At 48.3% G+C, this 24,744-nt stretch overlaps 3 protein-coding genes across 3 annotated transcripts; 2 read left to right on the top strand and 1 right to left on the bottom strand.

Annotated features, from left to right (window-relative positions):
• The first annotated feature begins 1,785 nt into the window (after positions 1-1,785).
• On the top strand, positions 1,786-2,953 carry LOC34618665. The gene is made up of 2 exons (XM_022731983.1): positions 1,786-2,328; positions 2,579-2,953. The coding sequence occupies exons 1-2, from the start codon at positions 1,786-1,788 to the stop codon at positions 2,951-2,953; spliced, it is 918 nt and encodes a 305-aa protein (XP_022586775.1).
• Positions 2,954-3,641: 688 nt separating this feature from the next.
• Positions 3,642-7,623, bottom strand: LOC34618666. The gene is made up of 8 exons (XM_026333892.1): positions 7,447-7,623; positions 6,385-7,294; positions 5,964-6,158; positions 5,754-5,822; positions 5,303-5,458; positions 4,555-5,031; positions 3,990-4,428; positions 3,642-3,837 (listed from the first exon to the last, which is right to left on the bottom strand). The coding sequence occupies exons 1-8, from the start codon at positions 7,621-7,623 to the stop codon at positions 3,642-3,644; spliced, it is 2,619 nt and encodes an 872-aa protein (XP_026189677.1).
• Positions 7,624-12,876: 5,253 nt separating this feature from the next.
• LOC34618667 lies at positions 12,877-15,613 on the top strand. The gene is made up of 3 exons (XM_022731985.2): positions 12,877-12,905; positions 12,968-15,083; positions 15,407-15,613. The coding sequence occupies exons 1-3, from the start codon at positions 12,877-12,879 to the stop codon at positions 15,611-15,613; spliced, it is 2,352 nt and encodes a 783-aa protein (XP_022586777.2).
• The last annotated feature ends 9,131 nt before the right edge of the window (positions 15,614-24,744 follow it).

The raw sequence follows: 24,744 nt of genomic DNA, 5'->3' as shown, positions 1-24,744 counted from the left end.
GCAGATGCAAGCACAACGCAACCGGCTAAGCTGTGCTTCTTGCATTTCTAGTACACTGGCCATACTTGATTAAAAATTGGTTTAGGATCGATTGGGTAGGTGATTTTCATACGCAGTTCGCTGCAGGGTAAAGTTCACTGATTATTAGAGCTAGCGTAACCTAGCGGTTTGTCAAGTTGCTATGTGCCACCGGGTGGAAAAGTCTGGATGCTAGAAAGGTGTAGCAACGCTCACACTGCTTGTCCCTCCCCCCTCATGCTGAAACCCTCTATGGTGCGGGCACGGAACGAGAGGTCTTCAATAGGAATTTTCAATGGAGTGTCGCATTGGTTTTGTGGGAAAGTGCCTTTGAACGAAGACCCTTCAAAAGTGTTATACATACTGCCTTCTCTTGCTGCACTTCTGCTGAGTCCGTACTTTCTTATACTACGACTGCTTTTGACTTGCCTATGAAGGGTAGTGTTTTGGCCTTTTTGCATTTTACATCTCCTGCAGTGGCATGCTTTCCTGGCAAGGGAATACTAGGTGGTCGGAGCCCGCGACCGTTGGACATGCAGTAGTACTGTTCGCACCCTAAACCAAAAAAAGTTGCATATACAGCTAGATATCATGTGTAATCCACAACACATACACACACTGGCAACCACTAAATTTGATAAGTCAAGCACATACCAGGATAGCGGCGGGGGGGCTCAACCTTAGGTCCATCTATAAAGCAGCCGAGCAAGTCACAGTGGCCAGACTAAAAGCCTAAACTCGGGCAATAAGCACTATGCATACAAATATACTGAGTAAGCATAGTTGCTGTGAATCTGGAGCCTTCGGGCCTAGCGATAACCGAGAATTATAACGATCCTAGCAGAGGTTTCTTCATTCCCGTGTGCCGGGCTTTGATTTTTCGGAGGCAAATTCAAAATAAACTGTTCCTTGGGGCTCTCTCTCGTGGGTTTCACTGCATCTGCTTGACGGTTCGGCGTGCCATAGTTTGTCGCCAGGCAACGCTGACAGGACTAGTTATAGAAGGGATGTGTGAGAAATTTGGAAAAAGAAACACTGTAAACGATGTGAAAACCAGATTTCGTCTTGTAGCACTTGTTACATGGTTGTGCTGCTCTTCTGGAGCCGAGCAACGACAGGGAGCAGCGGTTCGTGAGTCAGCCACCGTCTTGGCATCGATCCTTTGAGTTACAATTGCAAAAGTGAGCAATTCTGCATATTTTTTTGGCCCGAATAAATAGTTTGAGTGTACTACCGACGTACACAGTAAAACAGGAGGATGTGAGCCGCTTTAAAGCACTCAAACCCACGCGGATCGCTCACAAGTGTGTGCTGGCGATCTACAAATTGACTCAGAATTTCCTATGCGCCTTCTAGATTCCACCTGGAACTCTTTCTACTTGGGAAATCAAACCTTTTCCTCGCTATCAATCGCTTCGTTATGAGGTGATGAGGAGAAAGGTAGGGGCTGCTTTCTTTCATCTGCCCCACAGCTATGTGTATGTACTGGCTCTCTGTGAGGATCGGGAACGGCAGCTCAAAGCCTTTTGTTATGCAACAATTCCAAGGCACGATTGTATGCCGTAGCGCGTAGTCTTATTCGCCCTCCATTTCACTGTGTTCTTCAGTTCCTCCCCCCGCTGACCCCCACAAGGCAATCCAGTCTCATTTTATGAGGTGGTTGTAGCCGGTAACATGCAGCTGCGAACGCATATCGTTGCCACGCAGCACCCTCACCATTTTTCAGCATGTGCTTAGCAGCTTCAATGTACCAGGCTTCTGTACTAGATGGGCAACGCAAAGGGACCACGGGCAAGGGTCAATTCAGACCACACCACCCCCAATCGTATCAACCATGAACCAGAGAGCGAGCAGTACACATTAATCCTAAATCATGGCAGGCTCTGGCAGTTCGTTCGAGCCAATCTTAGTAAACACCCTTTGCGGAAGCCAATAGCCCCTCCAGCGAAACCCTCATCATCATCTATAAAAGCCTGCCTTTCAAGCGAAGAAAACACGAATCGAGCAGACTTGGACGCCTGGTTTGAAGCGGAAGCTATGAATAACGAGACAGAAATCACTGAATCGCGTGAACTTCAAGATACGGTAGGCGTCCTAACGAACTTCAAGGAACAGGCAAGCACAAAAGATGTAACTGGCTCGCTGCAAGAATTCCTTGACTGCGTGAAGCAACTGCAAGGTTCCGTGACTAAGGAATTTCAGGTGCTCAGCCACGCGCTTTTCAAGCACAGTGTTGGGCTTACCTCTGCGACATCCTTTGCCGAGGTACAGCACCATTTGACAGAAATTGTTCATCTTAGCGGCCCCGAGGTGAGCATTCAACGTAAATATCACTTTGCAATTTTGCATTTAAAGTCCAAGGGGGGGATGAATAGATACATGACATCTCACTGTTTAATTGACTGCACATCCTCGCAGCAGTTCCAACACAAAGGATAGTCATGTTTGAGCTGCCTATACCGTACTCCTTACCACAATACTTTCCCGCTTGGGTGCTCAATTCTTGGACAACTGGTTACTTGGTGAATTGTTATTGTGCGTTCTGTGCTTGGCTTTGCAGCTGGGTTGCGTATGGTCTACGGTTAAGGTTGGTGTTGGCCTTCTTACAGTGTTTTCCGGCAATTTACTGATTGGCAGCTTTGTAGTTGCCCTTGCCGTGGGTTCCTTCGGGACTTCGCTCATGTGGAAGGCTTATAGAGACAGTAGAAAGAAGTTCCTGTCATTCAGAAAAACACGGGAACACGAAACAAAGCTCTCTGCATGGACACTCCGTAGGCGGTTGCCGCCCCTCAGCTCGACTATTATTCGTTCAAAAGAGCAAGGCGAATGCAGTGTTTTATTCCCAAATGCCAGCCGCAAAGAACCTACATCCACTGTCTGTGAACTCTTGTACGAAGTGCTTGCTGAGGACGACGCTTGGAGTGTGGATCGATAAAGAATGTGCAACTAGAATGGAGTGCTACCACCCGGAGCTACTAGGTGAAGCAATAATATAGTTTGTTGTAAAACAAAACCTTTTAGAAACCTCAATTTTCAAAATTGTTCAGTGCCCCTTCCGTTGCACAGCCGACTGCGTTTGGCAATCACATGTCTCCTCACAAATATGCTGCTGTAAATACCAAACGGGTGTCGGCATTTACGCCTCGACATGGAATTCCCCACTCTAATACCTTGTCGTTGAAAGAATTCCTGCCACCAGACTTAATTCAGCAACCTCTTACTGTAGGTTTTCTGCGGTAGCTAATCGGCGGGAGGGTCCCATCGTCTCAAACGTTGGATCGACTGTGTCGACAGGCTGGATTGCAAATACGCGGCTTCGTAGCGACATATGAACGCAATGCAGGATACATCCCGTATGATGCTACGGCGAGGATGGTTTGCTTGTGACTGTTCAAAAAGTTAGACTTAGCAGCACCATGAAAGGCACACTTTCGTCCACGGGCCGTAGCGAATTCCCCATTCCGTCGATGCCTTTGTTGTTGAGTTACTCGCCTTCTTCTCTAGTGGCTTCATGTCTTCTGAGTTGCTCACGAAGAAGGTCCACCAGCAAGAGCACGACCATCAGCACGCAAAAGGCGCCAATGGCATGAGAAACCATACCCGCCACTAGTGAGAAGAGGAAGTTAATGACGAACAGGTGAAGCACCACTAGCGTAGCTAGTGCCAGTAGTACCTTGTCCAATGTCCTCAGATTCCTTAGCATTCTGAGAAGCGTTGACCACCAAGACCGCCTTATCTTGCTGGCTTTCTCGAACAATGGTTTGCTGGCACCCTCGATTTTCGCCAGGATCTTTCTGAAGTTGAATTGATTTAATGAAACTACAATGGCTTCCATAACACTTCTTTCCGGCTCGGGCGGGGCTTCAGCCATTCTGAGAAATGAGGTGGGGTAGTTGTATTGGACTTCAGGAGTTTGAACGGGCTGAGGTGGATGTGAAGAAAACGTATATACGGAGGTAAGCGAGCCATGCCTCTCCAAAAGGCTCCCCTGGGCTCCGCCAACAGTACTTCGAGTGCTTTTCCTCCGTTGGACTCTTCTGCTTTCTCGTTTCTGTAGGCGGGCAAGAGACCTAATGCTTGTTTTTAAGGCGTCACCCACCATTTTCCCCAATCCAGCACTTCCAGTTTGGCAGTAAAAACGAGCTTCAACAGTAATGGGTATCATAAGTACTTGGGCATGCTCGAGTATAGCCTCTGTGCTTGGGTCTGCGTACTTCTCTGCGCTTCTAACGAGTGTTGCAAACTCTCTTGCAGCTTCATTATCCGCAAAGACTGCTGCAGCCACTTCTCCCAACACTTTACGCAGTATTGATGCGATGAATCTTTTTCCAGAAAGCCAGCTGAGTAGCTTCCCCTTCCAGTTGGAGAGCCCGAAGACTGCAAAAGAAAACGTGAGCACAGCGGTGTCACCTTAACCTATTGATCCATGTTTTAGCCTGCCTCACAAATTTCAAGCCGAGAGGGCAGTCCTAGATGCCCCAATTACACACACTTCCCTTGTATATTGACTTTGCAAACAGGTGCCAGCAAACTTACATAGGGTAACAGCCATTGTCACATTCACCTTGACAGTTGCCTGTGCAGCATGCAGTTCATTTTCTTCAACCACCGCTTTTTCAAATTCGCTAGTAAAGGTTGCTGCCCTTTCCATAGCCGCCTGCCATTTTTGGGCAGCTACAAGCTGAAGAATTGGCCACAACGTGGTTCGCAGCTTCGCGTTTGCCTTTAGGTTTGCACAGAGAATGCTGGCCTTGGAGCCTATGGCAGTTGTTTCCGGAGTTTTACACCTTTGCCAGTCAATTACAAACGCCTCGGACACTACGTCTGCGAGCAATGCCTGGAAAAGCCCCCTGGAGGAAACAATTAAGCCTTCACGAACCGTGTATCGCGGCTCCTTCTTCAGCATCTTATCGCACTCGCGCATTTCAAAAAGGCTCAACAAGAAGCCAATCATTGCTGGATCGACGAGTTGCTGCTGTAAAAATAGCAAAAGTAGCTGTAGAGTAAGCATCTGAGGCCAGGACATAGAACATGTTTTCTGGGATGATGATCTGCAAAAGTATTTTGCTCCATCATACACACTCGTGGCGCATTCTGTCGAATCTTGTTGTCTTGTGGAAAGAGTTACAGTATCACCTCTCTATGCAGTTGGATCAGCGATGCTTGGTTTTGCAGTATAGATGTCTCCGGATCACTGCAAGTAACGAAACGGAGTGACTCACCATTCTCCGTCGCTGTGAGGCATGTGAAGACGATTCTTTGCCTATCAACCTTTCGCCGGGGCTCGTTTCATGGTTCTTTAGTATGCGCGAATACCCTCGAGAGAACATGCAAGCATTCGTTTCCAAGTTAGGGTACTGCCAGCTTTTCATGGTACTCGAAGGCTGTAGCACGTCCATAATGTACTTCGTAACATCACTGACGCTAGCAACCTCAGGAACTGAAGCGCATTCAAATGGCATACACAAGATAAATACTCACAAAGCGGTTAGTGCCAAGAAAACCTTTGTGCAATACGCAATATGGCTCCAGAGACAATTCACTGCCCTAATAATCAATCTCATTTCTCCTCGCTTTTCTTTGAGTGCCACAGCAACACTACCGTGCTGTAGACGATTATATTTTGGTATAATTGACAAAAGATTTCTATCTTCAAGGATTTTTGCTGATAGACATGTTTGCTATGCGACAAAATGAGCCTCCTGTTGTAGGATTCTGCGACGAAAGCGGCGTACGCCCCATGATATTTGTAAATCTGGTGAATCCAGGGGTCACGGTCGAAAGCCACAACATCTTCAGACAACCTGTAAGCAAACATGAACTGTGACAATTTTAGAATTGTTACTATGCAAACCTATAGTCGTATAGTAAGCTAAAGTTCCTTACTAAAATAGCCTGAAATCTGCGCGCATACTTTTGGACACGGTATAGTTGTTAGGACGCACTGTAAACGCTCGTCTCGCACTCGTTGCGTATGCGTTGGAACTGCAGAACGACATGCTTGGCCATCTTCCGGCAGGCAGTTTGATGCGGATGGTTCGGGTACCTAATCTGCTTTTGCTTTAGCTTGCGGCAGAATGTGTCAACACGTGAATCCATGTCATGAAAGCTCAGGGGCATTACAATGCAATTTAAGAGATCTGCACACAATAAATAAAACCCAGTACATACTACGCGTTTTGTCAGCCCATACTAGTGTAGAGAAGCCCCAGAGCAGGCAAGATGCAAATAAGAGTCACTGAAAGAGTAAGCGAGCTCGAACCGGTGGTGGGCATGTTAAACTTCCACTTTCAGTTGAGTCCCCGTAATTCAATATAATGCCAACAAAGACGGGATCCGGCAGCACTTTTCAGCATTATCACTCACCTTTGCCAACACCGCTCCTCACAAGATTAGCGATAGAATCTTGATCACCTTCAGGTGCTTCCTCGTCTGCATTTAGGGTAGTCCCCGAGCCTCTTCTGGAGGCCCTATGATTAAAACCATCTTGATCGCTCTCCGTGCTGGAACTTTCCTGTGTTATTATATTAGCTAACTGTTCGGATGCTACCACACCCCTTTGCCGTGCAACATGTGACGAGGTACCCGAGCTTGGTACATGAGGCGATACCATACTTGACGTAGCTCTTGAAGCCTGGCCATCTGCGTGCTCTTGTGACGCTCCCTTGTTAGTATCACTTAGGGCTTGTGAATGGCCTTTTTTTGGTGGAACAGGAGGTTTTGGTGGAAGGGGAGGTTTTGTTGGAAGGGGAGGTTTTGTTGGAAGGGGAGGTGGGTGCACCACCGCAGTCACGACAGTTGTCGCATTTTTTGCTTCTGGCTTGACGTTTGAGGGGTCCGACAGTTGCTGCTGGGCTTCTGGAGGTGTTGTTACGGCTACAGCTGGCACCTGTGATTTACTGGGCGATGGCTTAGATTTCTCCTCTTGGGTTTCATCATCGGATAGCTCGAATTTATGCTTTGTATCTAAAACAGCCTTAAATCCTTTGGCAACGGGCGATGGCAGCGAGCTTGGTTTAGCTGGCCCAGGCGAGGTGGGTGTCCCAAGGCGAGGAAGTGCCAAACTTGACGGGCCACTTCCTGTTTGATCAGGCTTGGAAGCTCTTCGATCTTTTGGTGAAGCTTCGTCTATCGAATTTCGCATGCCATCATCATCGTTCGCGCGCTGACCTTTGCGTCCCTCTAACCTATTTCTGCGTTCTTCTGCCGCTCTCCTCAGCTCTCTATCTTTAGATGTTAAGACGGTTTTCTTCCGACGAGACCTGCTGGTTGCTAGCTAACCACAGGGGAAACATTTGCACACAAATGCAACGACAACATTCGTGTTTAAGAAACACCAGATGCAAAAAGAAGATCCGGGTTTTTGCCTAGCCACTCCCCCTTCATCCACTCATCCATACGAAGTGGCAAGGGGGCCACTGAGCACACCTGTAAGTACATCCATGGCTGGTAGCTGCGATAGCGTGACTGCCCCTTTAGCTCTGCATTCTGAAAGCTATCGAGCGCCCTGGAAAATGCCGTTTGGGGTGCAAAGTCTGTGACATATTCTAGACTTTCCCGAAGAGCGTCCTGTCCAGATGCATCTGCACAACGCCAGTGCGACATGACAGATAATGACAGCCCAAAGCTTCATTCAAGCCCCTGGAAGCTGTCATAGGCTCTCGGATAGTATGCGCTTGTCGCATCAGAAAGAAGGCTCATTGGACATCGCGTTGAATTAAAGACTGCTCCAAGACAACTCATGGATGGCCTGATGTGTGCGAGGCAACAATGGCGCCTTGCTACCATTGTGCATTTCTCCTGGGTTGGACTTACCGGTACTGTGTACTTCGAGAACAGTATTCGCACTCAGAAGCACCACTATTGTAAGACCCGCGGCTTGGAATAAACTGCACAACCATGTCATACTTTTCCGCCTCCAAGAAAGCTAGCTGTCTCGACCGGCTTCTCCTCGGGATTCTTTGCTGACAAATTCCTCTAGCTCCGCAGAAGAGTTTTGGCTGCTGGCAGTAACTTGAAACCAAAGTCTGAAAGACCTTGCCTGGTCTCGATGCTCAACGGAGGTGTAAAAGGCTGTTGAATGGGCTTGGTAGCTGGTTATAGGACAGAAATCTGATATATATATTCCACACATCCGTACCTTCTATAGAATAATCGGGTGAAAAGAGTGCCTTGACACCCTGGTCTCCTGGGGGGGCCTGCGTCGTTCTCTATGCACATTCGTGCGAAACCTTGTGGATCTACTGTTGTCCAGCGGATGCAATAGTCTGTTCCTTCTTTCTTTGAAACAGGGACATGACGAAAGGAGCAAAGCGACAACTAACAGGACCACAGTGCTCGCGGTTTCACACTACATGAGGCCTGAGAACGACAGGACCCCCCAAGGTGGATATGCACAAGTGTGTGAAAGGTGTGAATGCACTGCAATCAAGAACTAAAAAACATGCTAGTGTGATAACATTTCGTCAATTGGCAAAAATAGGTGGGAGGCGCTACTTTTTGCGTTGGGCACATCATTGAAGGCCGAACGATCCTCTGATCCAACAAAGTTCACCGGGGCACGGATTTCATTGTATTTCAAGATACAGCGATTTCGATCTTATCATATTTAGGGAGAATGAGGAATTCTGAGCGTAGCGGCATATCTACATCTTGTTCGGGAGGATTGGTTGAGGGACTTTTGCACGAAGACCCCCACATACTGGCCTTCACCTCTCACTGATGTTCTGCTGAGAGCTACCTCCAGTAACGGTATCCACTCAGGGAGCACCTGCACTTTTCACATTTTTATGCCTTCTGTGACAATTAATGGGGTAAACGGCTTGCGAAGTTTTTCTTGGGGCAAATGTGTGTATTTCGCGCCCATTTGGAAGAGAAGCCAGATAAAAACATTTTCCAGCCTTCATTTAATTAGGGACCAGCAAAGTTCCATTTCTCACCAGCTGTATCGCCTTAAATATCTGGCTTTCCACCAATATATATGCACAGCTGCAATGCAGAAATTAAAAAAAAGCAGGCACAAGTGTGAAGAAATGGGTACGCTTGAAGCGACTTTTGTTGTGGGTACCATCTCATTTGTGATACCTTCTCACAATGTGTAAGCGCCATAAACCGGGGTTTCCCATGTCCAATGAGCTTTGTTCCCGAATATATAATTGCCGAATAACTCCGAGGAGAACCATCATGGGCCTTGGGCACTCTACCTGAACGCGATTCACTCTAGAAGGCCCCATTTAGTCTCCGCGAATAGACATGTAACTTCACACTCCATAAGAACTTGATGGAAAATAATTAATCGTTCCTAAAAACAATTGCCTTTCCCTCCCCGCGACCCTCAGAGATTTCACAAATGAGAGGGGAGAGACAGCATATCTGCGCGTAGCTGTTTCTTCAAAGCGCTCCATGCATTCACAGCGACTTAGACATAGCAGCTGGTATACACATACGCACATAGCGTTGCATATTTTTGCATTCAAGCGAATGCTAGCTTGCAATAAATGAGGTATTCCGGTAGACAGCCAAGTATTCATTTTCTCACCGATTCTTCGTCAAGTATAAAATAGTAGCAGAAAATGTTTGGACTTAGTCCGCTGCGTCTTACCACCTATCGTAAAGCATACTTCTTCGTGTCGTGTACCGGCACATCCGGACCAACTGAATGCAGGACAGCGAAAAAGCTCCTGCACTATCATCACTCTCCAGGCAGACAGAACAGCGAAAACACTGCAAAAGAGGACAGCAAAAGTCTGATTCAACCGCTAATGTGAATTTGACTGGTAGAATGCACACGCACTATCCGAAGATGAGGAAGGAATTAAACGACCACGCTTGAGGCGGTGCGGTGGCTCGCTGCTGTGGGGATGCTGGAATGCTTGAGCTTTCTGCTGCCAGAAAACTGGGCAGTAAAATGTGTACAAGGAATCCAAATATGTTTTAGCTCCGAAGTGCCTCTGTGCTTCGTCGAGCAATGTTTGCAGGCAAGTACGGCTGGCGTATGCAGCACAATCAACTTTAAAGCCTCTAAGTAGCTCAAGGAAGAACCTAAAGGCAACAAGCGCGTTAGTACCTAAGCATAAGTCTGAGTGTAGATGGCATCTTAACAATATAACAGGGGGCTTTGCATGCAATATCTGTAAATGCAAGTAGCTGAATCGGGCAGGGCATGCTCTGTGGAAGGACAATCAGCAAGGAACACGACAATTATTGTCCATAGTGGCCAGTGTTGCTAGCTAAACATAGCCACGTGTTCTCCCACAGGCAGCCACTTCCGCACCTGCTCCCCCGTGAGCCATTGAAACTGGTGTTCCTCAACACGCTTGACCAAACCCTTTCCTGTAGTCTGGTCTCAGAGCTCAACTGTCCTATAATCTAGCATTTTTACGGCTTCCGATGTATTGTCCACCTCCACACGGGTCACCTGCATGCGCGGCATAGTCAGCGGACAGTTCCGAGAGTTTCAATATATAACTGACCTACAAGGGATCCTCAACTGGGGCTCGATCCTCTCTAGCCCCCTGCACTGCGCCACAGCGTGCCAGGGGTCTTGCTCTTTTCCTTATGCGTCTTTTTTGGCTGCCAAGCTTCCTGCTTCTGCTGAGTATTGTCCCTTTATTGGAGTTCCTGGGCCTTTAGCATGCATTTGCAGTTTGGGAATTTATGACTCAACCTCCCACGATAAAAGCAAGTGCGCTCTTGTGGGGCTGTGTGTGACTTTTTCGGTGCGTGGGCCTTCTCGAGCATTTCCTATCGCTGGCTATAGACAGTAGGCTAGCGCAGGTGGACGGAGCCTCAGCATTTACAGGCTCTAAACTCCGATTTGGCTCTACCTTAAAGGCCAAAGACGCACTGGTTGAGCTCGGTTCCTCTTGATCCTTTAGATTGGCCCTCAGTTGCGGAAGTCTCACTGTTTATTTGTTTGTGTAGTCGCTGAGGCACTGCCCATCCTACGATGATCTGATGTGATTGTAGGCATAGACCTGAGGTATAATATTAATAACCCAGTTGTTTGCCTACACCCTGCCTCGTGGCAACTAAGGTTTGATATCTCTCGAAATACCAAGGTGTTCGTAGATCCTTATAGTTGGGCTCTCCAACCCCTGCTATGCTTTCTGTTGAGATGAGCCATGCGCGATAGGTCAAGGCTTGCGTAAAGGCTTGAGCGGCAATATTTTCTCCAAGCAGATGACGTCCTCTACTTATATAGAGCTTCATTTTTAATACCTCTCCTTACCATAGTCATGCTGTATGGGGCACTCGGAATTTTTATCCAGAGGGTATACAGCGAGATATATCCCCAATCGGCTGATCAACTCCTCGACAATATGCCAATTCAAATTGCCGGTCATACTTTTCCGTGGCATGACCTAATCGACGCATCCATGAGCATCCTAGTGGCTGGCAAATCATGACCTTCTAGCAACTGTGGAGCTACTGCGTTTACAGGTGCTTGCAAGCGGATTTCTGCTGCTCCAGCAGGCTTTTAGCCGCAGTCTGGGTCTTTAGCCAGATGGCAAATTAACCCCAGACTATGCCAACAAGAACCAAAATACAAAAAACGTGAGTGACTTTGTCGAAGTCCGATACCTTTTGTGGGAGGCCTGCATCTCACAGTATCCACAGCGACTAGATGAGCCGGGGAAGAAGTGTACACAACATGGGTTACTCAGCACAAGCTTTATAGCAAGATAAAAAAGGTTTTTTGGAAAAGTCCCTAGCTACCTTATTCCTGCACCCAGGAGCTCTTGAATTGAGGGGGGAGAAACAGGTAGGGTGAGCGTAAGTGCTTCTTTAAGGTCTCCAAACAATCCCATACAGTTACTTATCGCATGTAGGTCTAGTGCCACATTCACATTATTGCGCCTCTTGCACTAATCTTATGCTACTCTACAATACGTAAGATACACACCGAAGAACGAAATAAAGAACCGTTTACCGGTTCTTAGTGGAATCTCACTGTTTAGTACAATGTTCTTAAGCGTAGCTTAGCCTGGTACACAACTATTTCCTTGCAGTGGGGACCCAAAGCTTTTTTGTTGCGAATACAAGATAGATTAAAACTAATCAAGCTGATTAGTTTTAACGTGATGATGAATTCACAAAACTAGTGTAATGGTGTCTGCCTACGTGTAGGTCTGCCCACCATGCATCTCCTTTCCCACAACAGTACTACTGGTATCCGTGCAACGAGCAGTAAACCTGCTTTTTCCACAATTCAATTCGTGTGTTTCAAAGTTTACATACAAACAAAAACATTATCAAGGGCTCAATCACTTCGGTTTGCAGTGCTACGTCGATGTGCTGAAGTGTGTTACGAGACCAGTGGTATCACGGTCCACACGTTTCACCAACTATAGTATCTTCCTTCGCCAATACAGGCACTCCTATAGCATAGCACTCAAGGCTACTGCCACCTAAGGCAACAGTATAAAGGTCCTTCGAACTCTGCGGTGAACCGGCCGCAATGCCTCAGTGACCACCCGACGACGACATCCGATCATTGCAGTGGTCGGGGTGTATCTCCACAATGGGCGACAGACTCTTCATTTCACAACAGGAGTACCGTTTTATATACTATAATCTTTGACCTTTTTTGCCTTGCCTCGTTCGGTGTATTAACTAGAGGGGCTGGAGGCAGCGTTCAACTGTAACGTATTTGTTCCGTCCCTCTCATAGCCTGGGTGGATATATCCCTCATCCATAGTTCACCCACCATCCCACCTGCGCCCACCAGTCATCTTCTAAGGGCTTCCGTTATTTTGATTGGGTGACGCTCTTCTACTTTTGCTTCTACTGTACACCAATCCACCAAGCTGTAGCCCCCAGAGCCTGCAGGCTGCTACTTGCTAACCAACAGATAGGATGGTTTTGCCCCCGGATGGTGGAACTGAGCAGCCCGTGGAGCTAATGATACTTTATAAAAGCCTTGAACCTTCATACATCACTGCTTGAGCGTCAGTTTTGGGGGTTACGGCACGCGGAATAGAAGCAATTTGTCTCGTAAACGATTGAGCGCACCCAGGGCTATTGCAATTACAGTGTCTACCTTGAAGGGGCTTTTTCCGAGGGGCGCCGATTTCGAAGCATTATCAATGAACGTGTGCGCTTTCATACAGCTAGAGAGGGATTGCATGAGAAGCTGTCTTTCCAGGGCGTACGCAGCAGAGCTTGGCGCAGGCGATGTTTCATGTATAGGGGAATCAAATTCTTTGTTTTCGGGTGATCCAGAAAAGTTTGCCGTCGAGGTGCCTTGTTGGATGCTAACTGAAGCGGATTTATCTCAGTCATTATCACCATCTGCGCCTGTTCGCGCTGCAGTGCTGCTTGCGTGTAGAGCAGAAGAGGAAGAGGCCGAAAAAAGGTATTTGCTTCCAAGCTCGAGCTTGTCCGACCTCCTTATTGTTGCTAGAGCACACTCACGAAATGATGTTTCTGCTGCTCTGGCGTTTATTGATGCCTCGGTTGCTTCTTGCAAAGGAGACGATGCCTTACTAGATGCAAGGGCTACACCGGCACTCGCAAACGACACACTTGGCAGCCTGCCTGCTCCCACCTGCCCTCATGCTACATCTCCACTTCAAAGAAGCGTTTCTGTGGCTGCTAGGGTATGGAGCGCTGCGAAAGCCACAGCAACCGCTGTTGCGTCAGCAACTGCCTCAACAGTTGCAGCAACTGACTTCTCCGTGTTTTTGGAGGCCGCAAGAGTGCCGCTGCTTGCAGCAGTAGGCTACATGAATTTGAAGAGCTCCAATAGAGACCCGATCTGTTCGACAAAGGAGAGACTGCGGGAGGCTATCGCGTTAATAATAGGCGACAAAGCTGTAGAATCAGGCAGTGTAGCGGGAGCACTGAACGCAAGCGCGAATGGCAGTCGTGCTATTCTGGGGACTGGAGAGGCTGATGAGGGGAGAAAGGCGGATCATGAGCACGATCACATATTCATGCCTCTCGCACCTCGGTGGGTTTGTTCTCCAAGCAATGAACGATGCGGCGAGCAGAACGGGATTTCTGCAATTGCAGATCCTTTTTCCATACTGCAGGGTAGCGGACCAGAGGGTGCTGATTGCCGCGCTGCTGGAGGCAAATTGTTGCAGACGTACCACCCCCCACGCATGGATATTGGAGAAGAGAGCTCCCTGTCCGCGACGAAAATTTTGGGGGGATCGACTGGTCCTTTAGGCGTGCTTCCAGAAGGCGCTGAGGGGCTAGGTCAAGCTGGAGTTCATGCGGATGGCACTTCTTATACGGCACATGATATGGCCTTAGGAGGCCTTCATAAAAGGGAGAACACGGTCTCAAGTGGTAAAAATACAAACTTTTTATCAGAGATAGGCCAGACCAGTGGTTGTGGAAACATTTTAGAGGCTTCAGACAGCCACACAGAGTGCGGCAAGAGCGACGCATTGCGCATTCACTCGCTGCATCTGCTGGAGGCGCGTGCGGCGTGCGCAGCGGAGCGTTTTCCCCTTAGTGAAGCAACGGTCCAATTACCGAATGCTCGGTCTTCGCCGGTACAGCAGAATCAGAATAAAGTGGGGGAAGACACGGGTGTGGCAGTTTTTACTAGGCAAGGAATGCATCTGGAATTGCGTGAAGGAGACGCAGCACAGGTAAGCTCGGAGGTAGCCACAGCAGCACAATACGTCACTCAGCAGCCGAGACAGACTGTATGGTCTTCCTTTCAGTGCGCACTATCAGCGGCCTCACGCCGATCGATTAAGGCAGTACAGCGGGCAGCAGGCGCAGCATATACTGCAGTTGTGGGAGCCGACACGAAAATGGATGCCCTGCTTGCTCCTTTCTTTGGAGCATGCGGGGCCTCGAAAAGGCGTATTTCAGCAGACGCCGGTGACCATGTAGCACTAGAGGCAGCTTCACAGCAGCAGCCAGAGGACGGTGGAAGCACCCATGTCAGGCTCTTGGGAAAGCTGAATCCTCATTTCGTTGCAGGGCATCTGAGAAACCGAAGTGCCAACCTGGTACACCACTCTGTAGCGCTGATTTCCTCCCCTTCAATCTCTGAGGCGCGATACCACGTTGCGGAACTTGTTAACACTGGTGGTCCGGAGGTGAGACGTCGAAGTGCTCATTTATTCTGACGCCTGCGCTTCCCCTTATGCCGCCTCGAGGGCAGTGCTCTAGCTGGACATAGCAATCAACAAGAGAGGGTATGCACCCACGGGGGAGTGCAACTTTCAGTGTCTCTGGCCACCTATATATGTTCTTGTCTCAAAGCTATTTCGAGCCGAGATCTGTTGTCACAGCATGCATGAGAACCTTGCGTTATACGAGAAAGCTTCCCGAGTGTACTGCGTCTAGAGCATGGGTGTCAAGAGAAGGCTGCTGGAACTAGCGTCAGTGATGCGCTTTTTGCGACTTCTGTGCGTCTTAGGTCAGCGGGCTATGGGCAGGAATCAAGGTGGGGCTCGGTATCGCAGCGCTTGCCTCGGGTCACCTACTCATGGGAGGAGCCATGGTAGCTGCGGCTACGGGCTCCCTAGGCACCGCCTTGTTTTGGGGTTGGCACCGCCAGGAAGTTTATGACATGATGCGTGGAGATTTTGCGGGGCGTGCCGACCAGGAGCCACAAGAATCTTAGAGCTCTCAGTGCAAATGCGCACGCCACAGGCATTTCGATAGTGTGGTTCGCGCTGCTTCAATCAGCACTCGCGCTGCTTCAATCAGCACGGAATACCGGCTGCGTAGTCCGCTTTGAACTAGCCAGCAGAGATTTTTTGATGCCGAAGAGACCAAAATGGGGGCGACTTTTTAATATCATGGGTGTAGCAGCCAGTCACAGAGAAAATTATCCACAGGTCCCGGCTGCCTGTAGTCGGATTGGTTCAAGAGTGCCCACGGGTTAAACTTCAGACCTTCCGGGTCCAGCAGCCCAGTTTGTGTGAAAAGAAAAGGAGCATGCGGTCTCCTTAACTTCACTGATTCCTCTTAGTGGCTTGACAAGCCAAGCCCTTAAATGCTAACGCCTAATTTTTTACGGGCCTGCTCAAAAGTCACTCTGTTGGGGGCCCGGAGGCAAAAGGTATATCAGTTGGCCCTAGGATTGGGAAGTCGCGCCATCCAGTGCATAGCTCAGGACGATAGGGTGTGCGCAAACGGACGCGATGATTATCAGGACGCGTATGAGCCAATTACGAGGTAGCAGACGGTGCATGCAAGCCTTGGAATCACCGTTGCAGAAGCCCCCTTGGCGAAGACCACAGAGAGAGCGCATCAAATACGGTTAAAGATCTCTTCCTCATTGTGCTCACTTACATGGGTCGGATTGATGCTCCTCGAACACCCTAGAACTCTTTGTCTTAAACAAGTGTCTTGACGTATCCGACGTGTACTAGTCACATGTACGCTTCGTGGAAGTCGAGTACATGGGGCGCCGCCGATTGCGATTGACTGCCTTCCGCGGTAGGGACGATTGTGATTCTTATGCGGCTCTCAACTTTAGGCATAGATGGTTAGGAGAAAGGGCGTGCAAGGGAGCAGGACAGTGCAGCTCTGACAAGCTGCGTGGTTGACAATTTTCTGGATTTTCGAACAGGATCCACTCGAAAGAAAACTTGCGTCAATGATGGGTTCCAGTCACGAATTTGACGAGTGGGTGAATAACCCCTCTTCTCGCAATCGGTGCTGCTAGGGTTAATCAGTGTTGCAGTTCACATGTAGGTAAAAATGCACCCCCTTGCAGCTTTTGCTGGGACTACGCACCAGATCATATGTCCGTACAGGGCAAACCAGCAAAAAATTTCTTGCCATACCGCATAGTGGCCACTGCGTTCGGCTGGCCACTGGATCCATACGTGAAAAGCGGATCAAGCGAAAATCCTTGCTAGATGAGAGGCCCAGAGGTTTGCTTGGTCTGTGCGTAAATGTTGCTCGTACATGCCAGGTGGAAGCACTGCAAAGATTCTGCGTGCTAGCTGCTGCTGGAACAAACACCTACTGGGCAGCATATTCAGAAAACAAGCTCCAACAAAGAGTGCGACCCTAAAAGGGGCACAAATTAAGTAGTTGCGGACGACTCCTTCAGTGGAAGAACTTTAAAGCCAATGCTCCGTCCAAGGGGAGCATGCCCCAGCGCACTTCATATTGACCAATGAGGGGGCTGGTGGACGCATTTAACTCGTCAACATAATTCATGCCAAAGTGGCAGGGCCAACGTAAATGCAAAAGGGGAATTACTTTGGAGTAATGCTTAAATGCCATAAAGATACATTTAAAACGTTTTCCTCTGCAAAATTTCAGAACTGAGTGGGAGCTGGGAATTACGGTTTGATAAGGACGACATAGAGCCTTGCGGGCACATGAACGTCAAATCCTAAAGCTGTAGCTTAATTCAGCACCTCGGGTAATCAGTATGATCACGAACGTTGTGCACTCAAGCTAAAGAGAATCGTTTGTGGGCCTTTCACGCAATTTGAGCTGCCGGGGCTGTAGGCACCATCAGCTCACCCGTCAGCATCAACACCACAGGCCAATTCATTGTCAGTGCGTTTCAAATGTTTGAAGCCTCGGTCCGTGCTGGTGCCCGTTCGGCTTCTCTACAGGTTACGCGAAGGTGGGGTCTAAAGATAGGGACGCTGGGGTCTGTAATAAGCATCCTACTGGCACAGAAGTCATGTGTGCAGATCAGTAGCTTACTTGAAGTCTTTGAAGCTTACGGAGTATTTCCGGGCTGTAATCGACGAACAGTGTATTGATGATGCTCAGGAAGGTTTTTGTAGCTTCACAAGCTGCTTGCCCTTGGTTCACCGGCGTTGCCCTGTGGCATTTGGACGGAACCTATTTTTGAGGGGTTGGTACTCCAATCCGGATCGCTATCTTTCCCGCATTTTTTTGTTCTAAGGGGAAGGGGCCTTAATGCCTGATCCCTCTTAATAGGCTTCTTTTGCGGCTGTTCATGGCAGGCCTTCGTGGGTTGGTTGGGGGCGTAAATGATGGTCAGTGTGAATGTGCTTAGATAAGAGACTAAAGCATACATCAGCTCCAGCACAGAGGACTGGGTAACAAAGCGTCAATAGGCAAGCAGCCAGTGGACCAGCCACGACTTGGTAAAGCCAGAGGAATACACTTTCTTTTGGTATCGTCACAAATACTATGCTCACAAGCAACTCAATACAACACTTTCCTTCGAATAAATATCACAGGGCGGAATAAGCAGCCTTTTGCACTCCCATTGAAGGAGTTCACGGGCAACTGCAAGTACATAAACTTTAACGCTGAACTTCAAGCTCAGCAAAACTCATAATCCTATCCCTTAAACCGAAGTACACCCAGTGGAATTCCTACGGAGAGTGTGGTCTAACCTCCCTGTGACAGGCTAAGCTACACTGACGCACTTCCTGCAGTATAAGTTACATTTAACAAAGAAATAACATGGAATGGACTAATTGGTTGGTCTGTCTCCATATATTATTCATTGCACAGTGACTTTTTCTTGGTATAGCAAGACACAGTAATAAGTGCGTGGGAGCCAGATGCTATGTGGACCTAGCTCTGAATACTGCTACTGCGTCCAGGGTGCAGCTACACGCACCCTATGTATCTCTCTGCCCCAATACAGGAACCGTATTCTGTGGGGGCAGGAAACGGAGGCAGCTCATTTAAAAGGCTTAATGGCATTCTATCACGCACTCCCGACCTAATCTACCTATAAACACCTCTAGATAAAGCGTTATGGTTGGTGCATGATGATGAAATGCAGCCCTTAACCGGCTCGTCCACTCACTGTAGATGCTGCGGGATGCATGCTTCCCCACAACACTTAACGGACTATGATCTTTGATTCAATGATGATCATGAATGCATTAATGAGGCTGTGCCGACCAACAAAGTATGGCGGCGTTGTAAAAGGCAAATACTAGAAGATTTCATCAACCGGATGGGTACGCGCCTCGCTGTGTACCCTCTAGGCGAAAAGGAATGAATATTTCTTGCAACTTGTTTATTGAAGGGAAGGCACAACAATGGTGGCTCTTATATTGTATTCGAACTCGTCTCCTTGCAGCGATACATACAATACAAGGCTTTATACAAGCCCTGACTTGTTGGTTAATCCCCCGATCAGCTCAACAGCGACCTCTGATACAGCTAAAACAGAAGAATATACAAATATTTTGGTAATTTGAGGGATATGAAGGCTTAGAATGCAAGAGCCACAGTGTAGGCGAACAGCTGGGTAATTAATATTATACCTCAGGTCTATGCCTACAATCATATCAGAAAATCATAAGATGGGCAGTGACTCAGCGACTACACAAGCAAATAAACAGTGAGACTTCCGCAACTGAGGGCCTATATAAAGGATCAAGAGGAATAGAGCTCAACCAATTTGTCTTTGGCCTGAGGTAGAGCCAAATCGGAGTTTAGAGCCTGTATGCTAAGGATCCGTCCACTTGCGCTAGCCTACTGTCTATAGCGAGCGACGGAAAATGCCAGAGAGTGCCCACGCTCCGAAAGAGGCACATACAGCCCCACAAGAGCGCATTTGCTTCTTTTGCGGGAGATTGAGTCATAAATTTCCAAACTGCAAATGCATGCTAAAGGCCTAGAAACTTCAATAAAGGGACAAGTCTCAGCAGAAGCAGGAAGCTTGGCAGCCAAAAAAGACGCATAAGGAAAAGAGCAAGACCCCTGGCACGCTGTGGCGCAGTGCAGGGGGCTAGAGAGGATCGAGCCGCAGTTGGGGACCCCTCGTAGGTCAATTATCTGCTGAACTGATATACGTTCACATTGATTGTCAAGAATTGCTCACAGAGCCTAGCAATGGATGCGAAGCGGAGCTGTTATTAGCGGAAATGGGGCAGAAGTACAGTGTGCCTGTCCACTTGTTTGCGCAGTCTCAGAGTCAGATTTGCTAACGGTCAGCAGAACGTAAGCATGGGCAAGACTACCGCAGACAACTGTCGCTTCAGATATAATTGAAGCATATAAGCATGCTATGCGACTTCTGTGGTGGACCAAAGCTCCTTGCCGTACTTCTACGCATCTTTATGGGGTGCTCAGCGGAAGGGGCTCATGCGGGCACAGCTACACGTTGTAGAGGTCCGTGTACCTGAAAGCGGTATAAGAGGCTATTTTAAGTCTCCTTAATATAGAGAGTCTCATTGGCTGTGAGCGAGGTGAAATTGGCAGCTGAGCAAGGTGAGGCACAGTCGTTCTGCGGGTTCCCAGTAGAGTACTAAGAGGAGACCCCTCTGCGCCTGCATCCCTGTTGGTGGCTGTGAAACGGGTTCTTGGTTAGGAAATTATATTGGACGTTGGATTCGGAAAGAGCAGGAACGAGCGAATACCAAGAAGCTCGCGAATTCGCTGAAGAATTACGAGTTGTCAGCACGCCGACCACCTGGTCGTCCAACGTACCGTACCATGCAACAGCGTGGGTCAGCCCCAAGCTGTGTTATGAGGTATCGGAAGCCTCCACAGCACAAAGAGGATAGTGACCTGCAGGCAGATGAATCGTTGAAAAGGGCCATGCGCAGTTACTGAACAGCTGCTCAGTGTTGGTGCTGACAAGGGTCAGGCGGTGGCGGATATGCGTTAGCCCTATCCTCTGAGCAATATTCCTGGGGCACAAATTTTTAGTCTCTCACATTGGCGAACTCTTGACAAATTAGACAGCTCTACAGTCTACTCATTCTTAAAAAGCACTAGACAAACTTCAGAAAACAACAGCTTACGCGGCACTCGACTGCGCGAATGCCTTCTTGCAAGTCCCCGTTTGCCCATAACAGAGACTCAAAACGGCGTTCCACAGTCTCACACGCATATCTGCGTATTTCCTATGCCACTTGGACTTGGTACAGCCGAGCTCTAAACACTACTTAATGCGGATGGGTTATAGGCTTATCAAGTGGGGGTGGTTAACTGTACATGGGAGACATCTCAGTATTCAGTTGAAACGCTCAAGCGAGGCTACCGCACCTTAGGTAAGCGCTTCAGCTATTGCGGGGAAAGCGGTAGTATGTGAATGTACGTAAGTATTTTGTGGCGTGAAAAGTTTAATTCTTTGGATTCCCTGTTATGGCTGCATACACTGAGCTAGCTGCGGCAAAAAACTCGAAGCTATCAACAAGTTGCCTTTACCTTCACCCAGCAGTGAGGACGTTGAGAAGTTCTAGGACTTGCATTATATTGCCGCAATTTAATTTTTCGCATTGCTAAGATCTCTTCTCCTTTGACTTATATACTAGAGAGAACACAGGTTGTGATCTTGATGGAGGAGGCCTATGCGGAAACAAGGCCGCTTATGGGCTGCTTCACTATTCCTCCGATGATTGCGCTGTCCGATTATTAGCGCCATTGCTCCGAATAGCGAAGCAAGTGACGTAGCGGTGGGCGATATTCGCATCCAATTGGCTATGGGTCCTTCCTAAGTGAAATATTGCTCGTTACTCTCGTCGCTTTACCCAAATCAAGTAGCGCTTTCAGTGCGGCGAAGGAAACGCTATACAGCATGATGGGGCGCGCAAAAATGCCGGCACTATTTATTAGGACGTCACATTACTGTCCAAACCAGCCACAAGTCCACGTTGCAACCTATAAAGCTTAGCGCTGTTCGTTGGCTCGGCCGCCCCCTCGAGTACGGATTGAGACTGAAGTACACTAGGAGCATCGCCGATGGAATCATGGAAGGGCTATCACGACGCTGTGTCAGCTCACTATCTTAAAGCCCAACCGCTTTTTCCTGTAATAGATCTCTAGATTTTTCAAAATTGTGTTCCCCTTTTGCTTCTGACACTAATGCATCCGTTGCTGCTGCCAAAATCCATAATGGCAAAAGGGGGAAGCATTACCACGCTGAAGATAGCCTGCTGGTGTTCAAAACAAAGCGAAAACTCTGTGGCTTGTGTATCCCGACTTTGACATTTAGTGCTATTGTGCGTAAAGCACAGTGCAACGGTCTTTCTGGCCATAATGGGAATCACAATACAGTGGAGAAGCTCTAATTGTGCCCCTGGTGGCCTGGGATGTGTCCCGCAGCAGAGGAGTATGCGCTTGTCACGCCCAGACTCCCGCCTTTTTTGCAAGGCCTTTAGATATCAGGAAAAAGCAAACCAATTTTACCCTATACCTTGTCGGATTGCGATCAGTCAAGGCTTGGGGTAGCATCTGCGTGGGTATCGGCAGACTGAGCATACCTTTCTATCTCATTCCTTGCCCCAGCTCTGTCATGGCTCGGGAGGTCGCTCAATCATTCTGATCGCATGTATATATAAGCTTTATGAATCCACCAGAAGTAACACTAAGGAGAGGAACCGCAAGTTGTGTTGTACGTTAAGGCGTGCATTTATGCTATGCATACATATTGACCATAAAATGAACACTTCGAAGCATCCTGAGGCAGCGGGACAGGCACGGCGTACCAACCGTACTCTTTTGAAAGAGTTGTCTTTCTGTGCTTACAAAATCCAATTGATTGACTTCATTTTCTTCCTTGTACTGAGCAGAACACTCATCTAGCCGTTGCTCCCCCGTACCCCCTGGGCTATGCTGAGAAGGCCCTCTCCAACCAGGGCCTGAGTCTGCTGATCCGCTGTCAGCACCCTCGCTATGCCGTGGAGAGACTTGCAGAATAATTGCCTAGCACACGCAAATGTAAGCACGCACCTCGAGAGAGACAAGCACGGAATTATGATAGGCGGCGGTCGGCTGTGCGTTTCGAGCCTAGAGGTTTGACTCTAAAAGATCAGCAGGCTATAGGTACGAAACCAGGGTGACCAGACGAAAGGGCTTGTGGTCAGCTGGCTAGAAGCGTTTACAATCTCGCACGAATCGATGGTGTCTCTTTGTCGATTTCTGAAAGCAGTAGGTGCCCGAGAATTATCAGGTCTGGTACCCCAAAGTAGTTTCAATATCTCAGAAATGTTCACAGACTCTGATGCACAAGCATATGACACGCGTGAAGGCGGAGGGTCCACAGGGATCCGTCAAGGGGCTTGATTCTCGGACAACAAGGCTTCGAGGACACCACACGGGAGCTTCTGGGAGAAAAGTGTTGGGTAATGCCAAGCTCAGTAATTGACAGAGAAACTCCTGTATGTGTAGCTACGTGCAAGAGAATAATTGGGGAATGCATAAGCACCGTTCATGGAAACGAGTTGCTGTCTAAAAGAGCCATACTGTATTCCTGCCACAAGTCAGGGTCTGCCTGATATAGCTACCTTCACCTGTGGGTTTTGCTTGAAAACTGTGCAACTATCACGATAAAGGTGTCCTCTACACTCATAATTTTGTGCAGACACTCTCAAGTATCTTGCATCTACATTCTTACTCGTGTTTCTTCGGAAATTGCACATCGACTATGCTGCATGCACTGGGTGTTTTGCATACAGGCATAGCTTCATGAAGAGCAGAGCGGAACTACGGCAAACTTCGATTGCCCTTGCACAATTCGCGTGTTTGTTTTCTCATAGGAGACTCACATATGTCAGCGCTCCGACGAGAACGAGCCCTAGCACCGCCCAAAGAATGTTGGTGTAACCCCGTTTGTTGTTCGCTGGTGTGTGCTTCTCTTTCCCCTGACTTCACTGTGGTTGTTATTGCACACTTTTGCTTTTTGCTCCTGCACTCTTTTAGTGCTTGTACCTGCCTGGACAGTGGAGATAGTGTGGGACTTCTTGTGCAGTCATGCACGCAGTTGGTCTCTAAGTACAGGTACGCAACGAGGGAGTATGTTCTGCATTGGGGGGAGATATAAGTAACTGGCTTACCTACACTTTTATTACTTTCTAGTATACCAGTCATATCTCTGTAGTAATGAATTCAAGAATTGTCTAATTGCTTTGACTGTTCGTATACCCTATTTCTTGCAGAGCACTGAACACACTTGTGTGCGTGTGTGTAGTGTGTGTGTGTATCCTATATGCTATGTGTAGCTATCATGGAATGCTCGGAATGCCTAGAGAGTGCAGCTATGCTCACGCTAGCTACCCCTCTCCCCTGACCTCGAAAGTGAGGGTTGCAGGCAGGCGAACGCAGGACTTTAATCCAGAAAAGCTCGGTAGCCTTCTACTAGGCTTTCACTGAGTCTGAAGCTAAGTGTCACCGTAATGAGACCTTGGACGAATCCTTACACCTTAAAAGCTTGGCGTGCTTGGACTGTGCAGCTACGCACACCCTGGCTTTCCCTCTCCCCGCGAATTGAACTGCAGGATGCAGGCAGAATGGACAGACAGCTCTTCTTACAGGCATTGGACAGCTTTCTTCTAAGTGTATGTCGAGTCTGGGGCAAGTGTCTCCCTACGGACCTTACATGGAGCGTTGTAATACGCGTCTTTGGCTGCCCAGTGCCTTCTGGGTGGATAATTCTTCATATTTGGCCACTGGTGCTGAAACGAAAGCAACCGTACTTAATGATATGACCTTTTCTTCTGGTTTGCTTGTCGTCTCGGCAGAATGATGAACTGAAGCGGGGCATTGTTCATGTATTTCTGGTGCAGTGAGTTGTAGCGGTCCGCTATTGAAGATGGAAGCTTTACTTTGAAGACAGGTACCAGCGGCTCTGGATTAAAACGGTGATGCTATTGTTGTTTTAGTCCAGGTAAAGCACTCAAGATATGAAGCATAAGGTTTAGTCATTTCTGCCTAGCATGCTACCGGGCCCCAGCCCCACCGAGTGCCCCACCAGTTCCGGGGCTGCCAAAAGCTGTGTTTGAAAACAAAACCATGAAGTACCAGCAAAACTAACGAAATCTCTCCTTCCCTGCCCCTCCGACA

The sequence above is a fragment of the Cyclospora cayetanensis genome, unplaced genomic scaffold, assembly GCF_002999335.1.
Source record: "Cyclospora cayetanensis isolate NF1_C8 unplaced genomic scaffold, CcayRef3 CcayRef3_contig_32, whole genome shotgun sequence".
Classification (NCBI taxonomy): Eukaryota; Apicomplexa; class Conoidasida; order Eucoccidiorida; family Eimeriidae; genus Cyclospora; species Cyclospora cayetanensis.
This window is presented reverse-complemented; position numbering and strand designations above follow the sequence as displayed.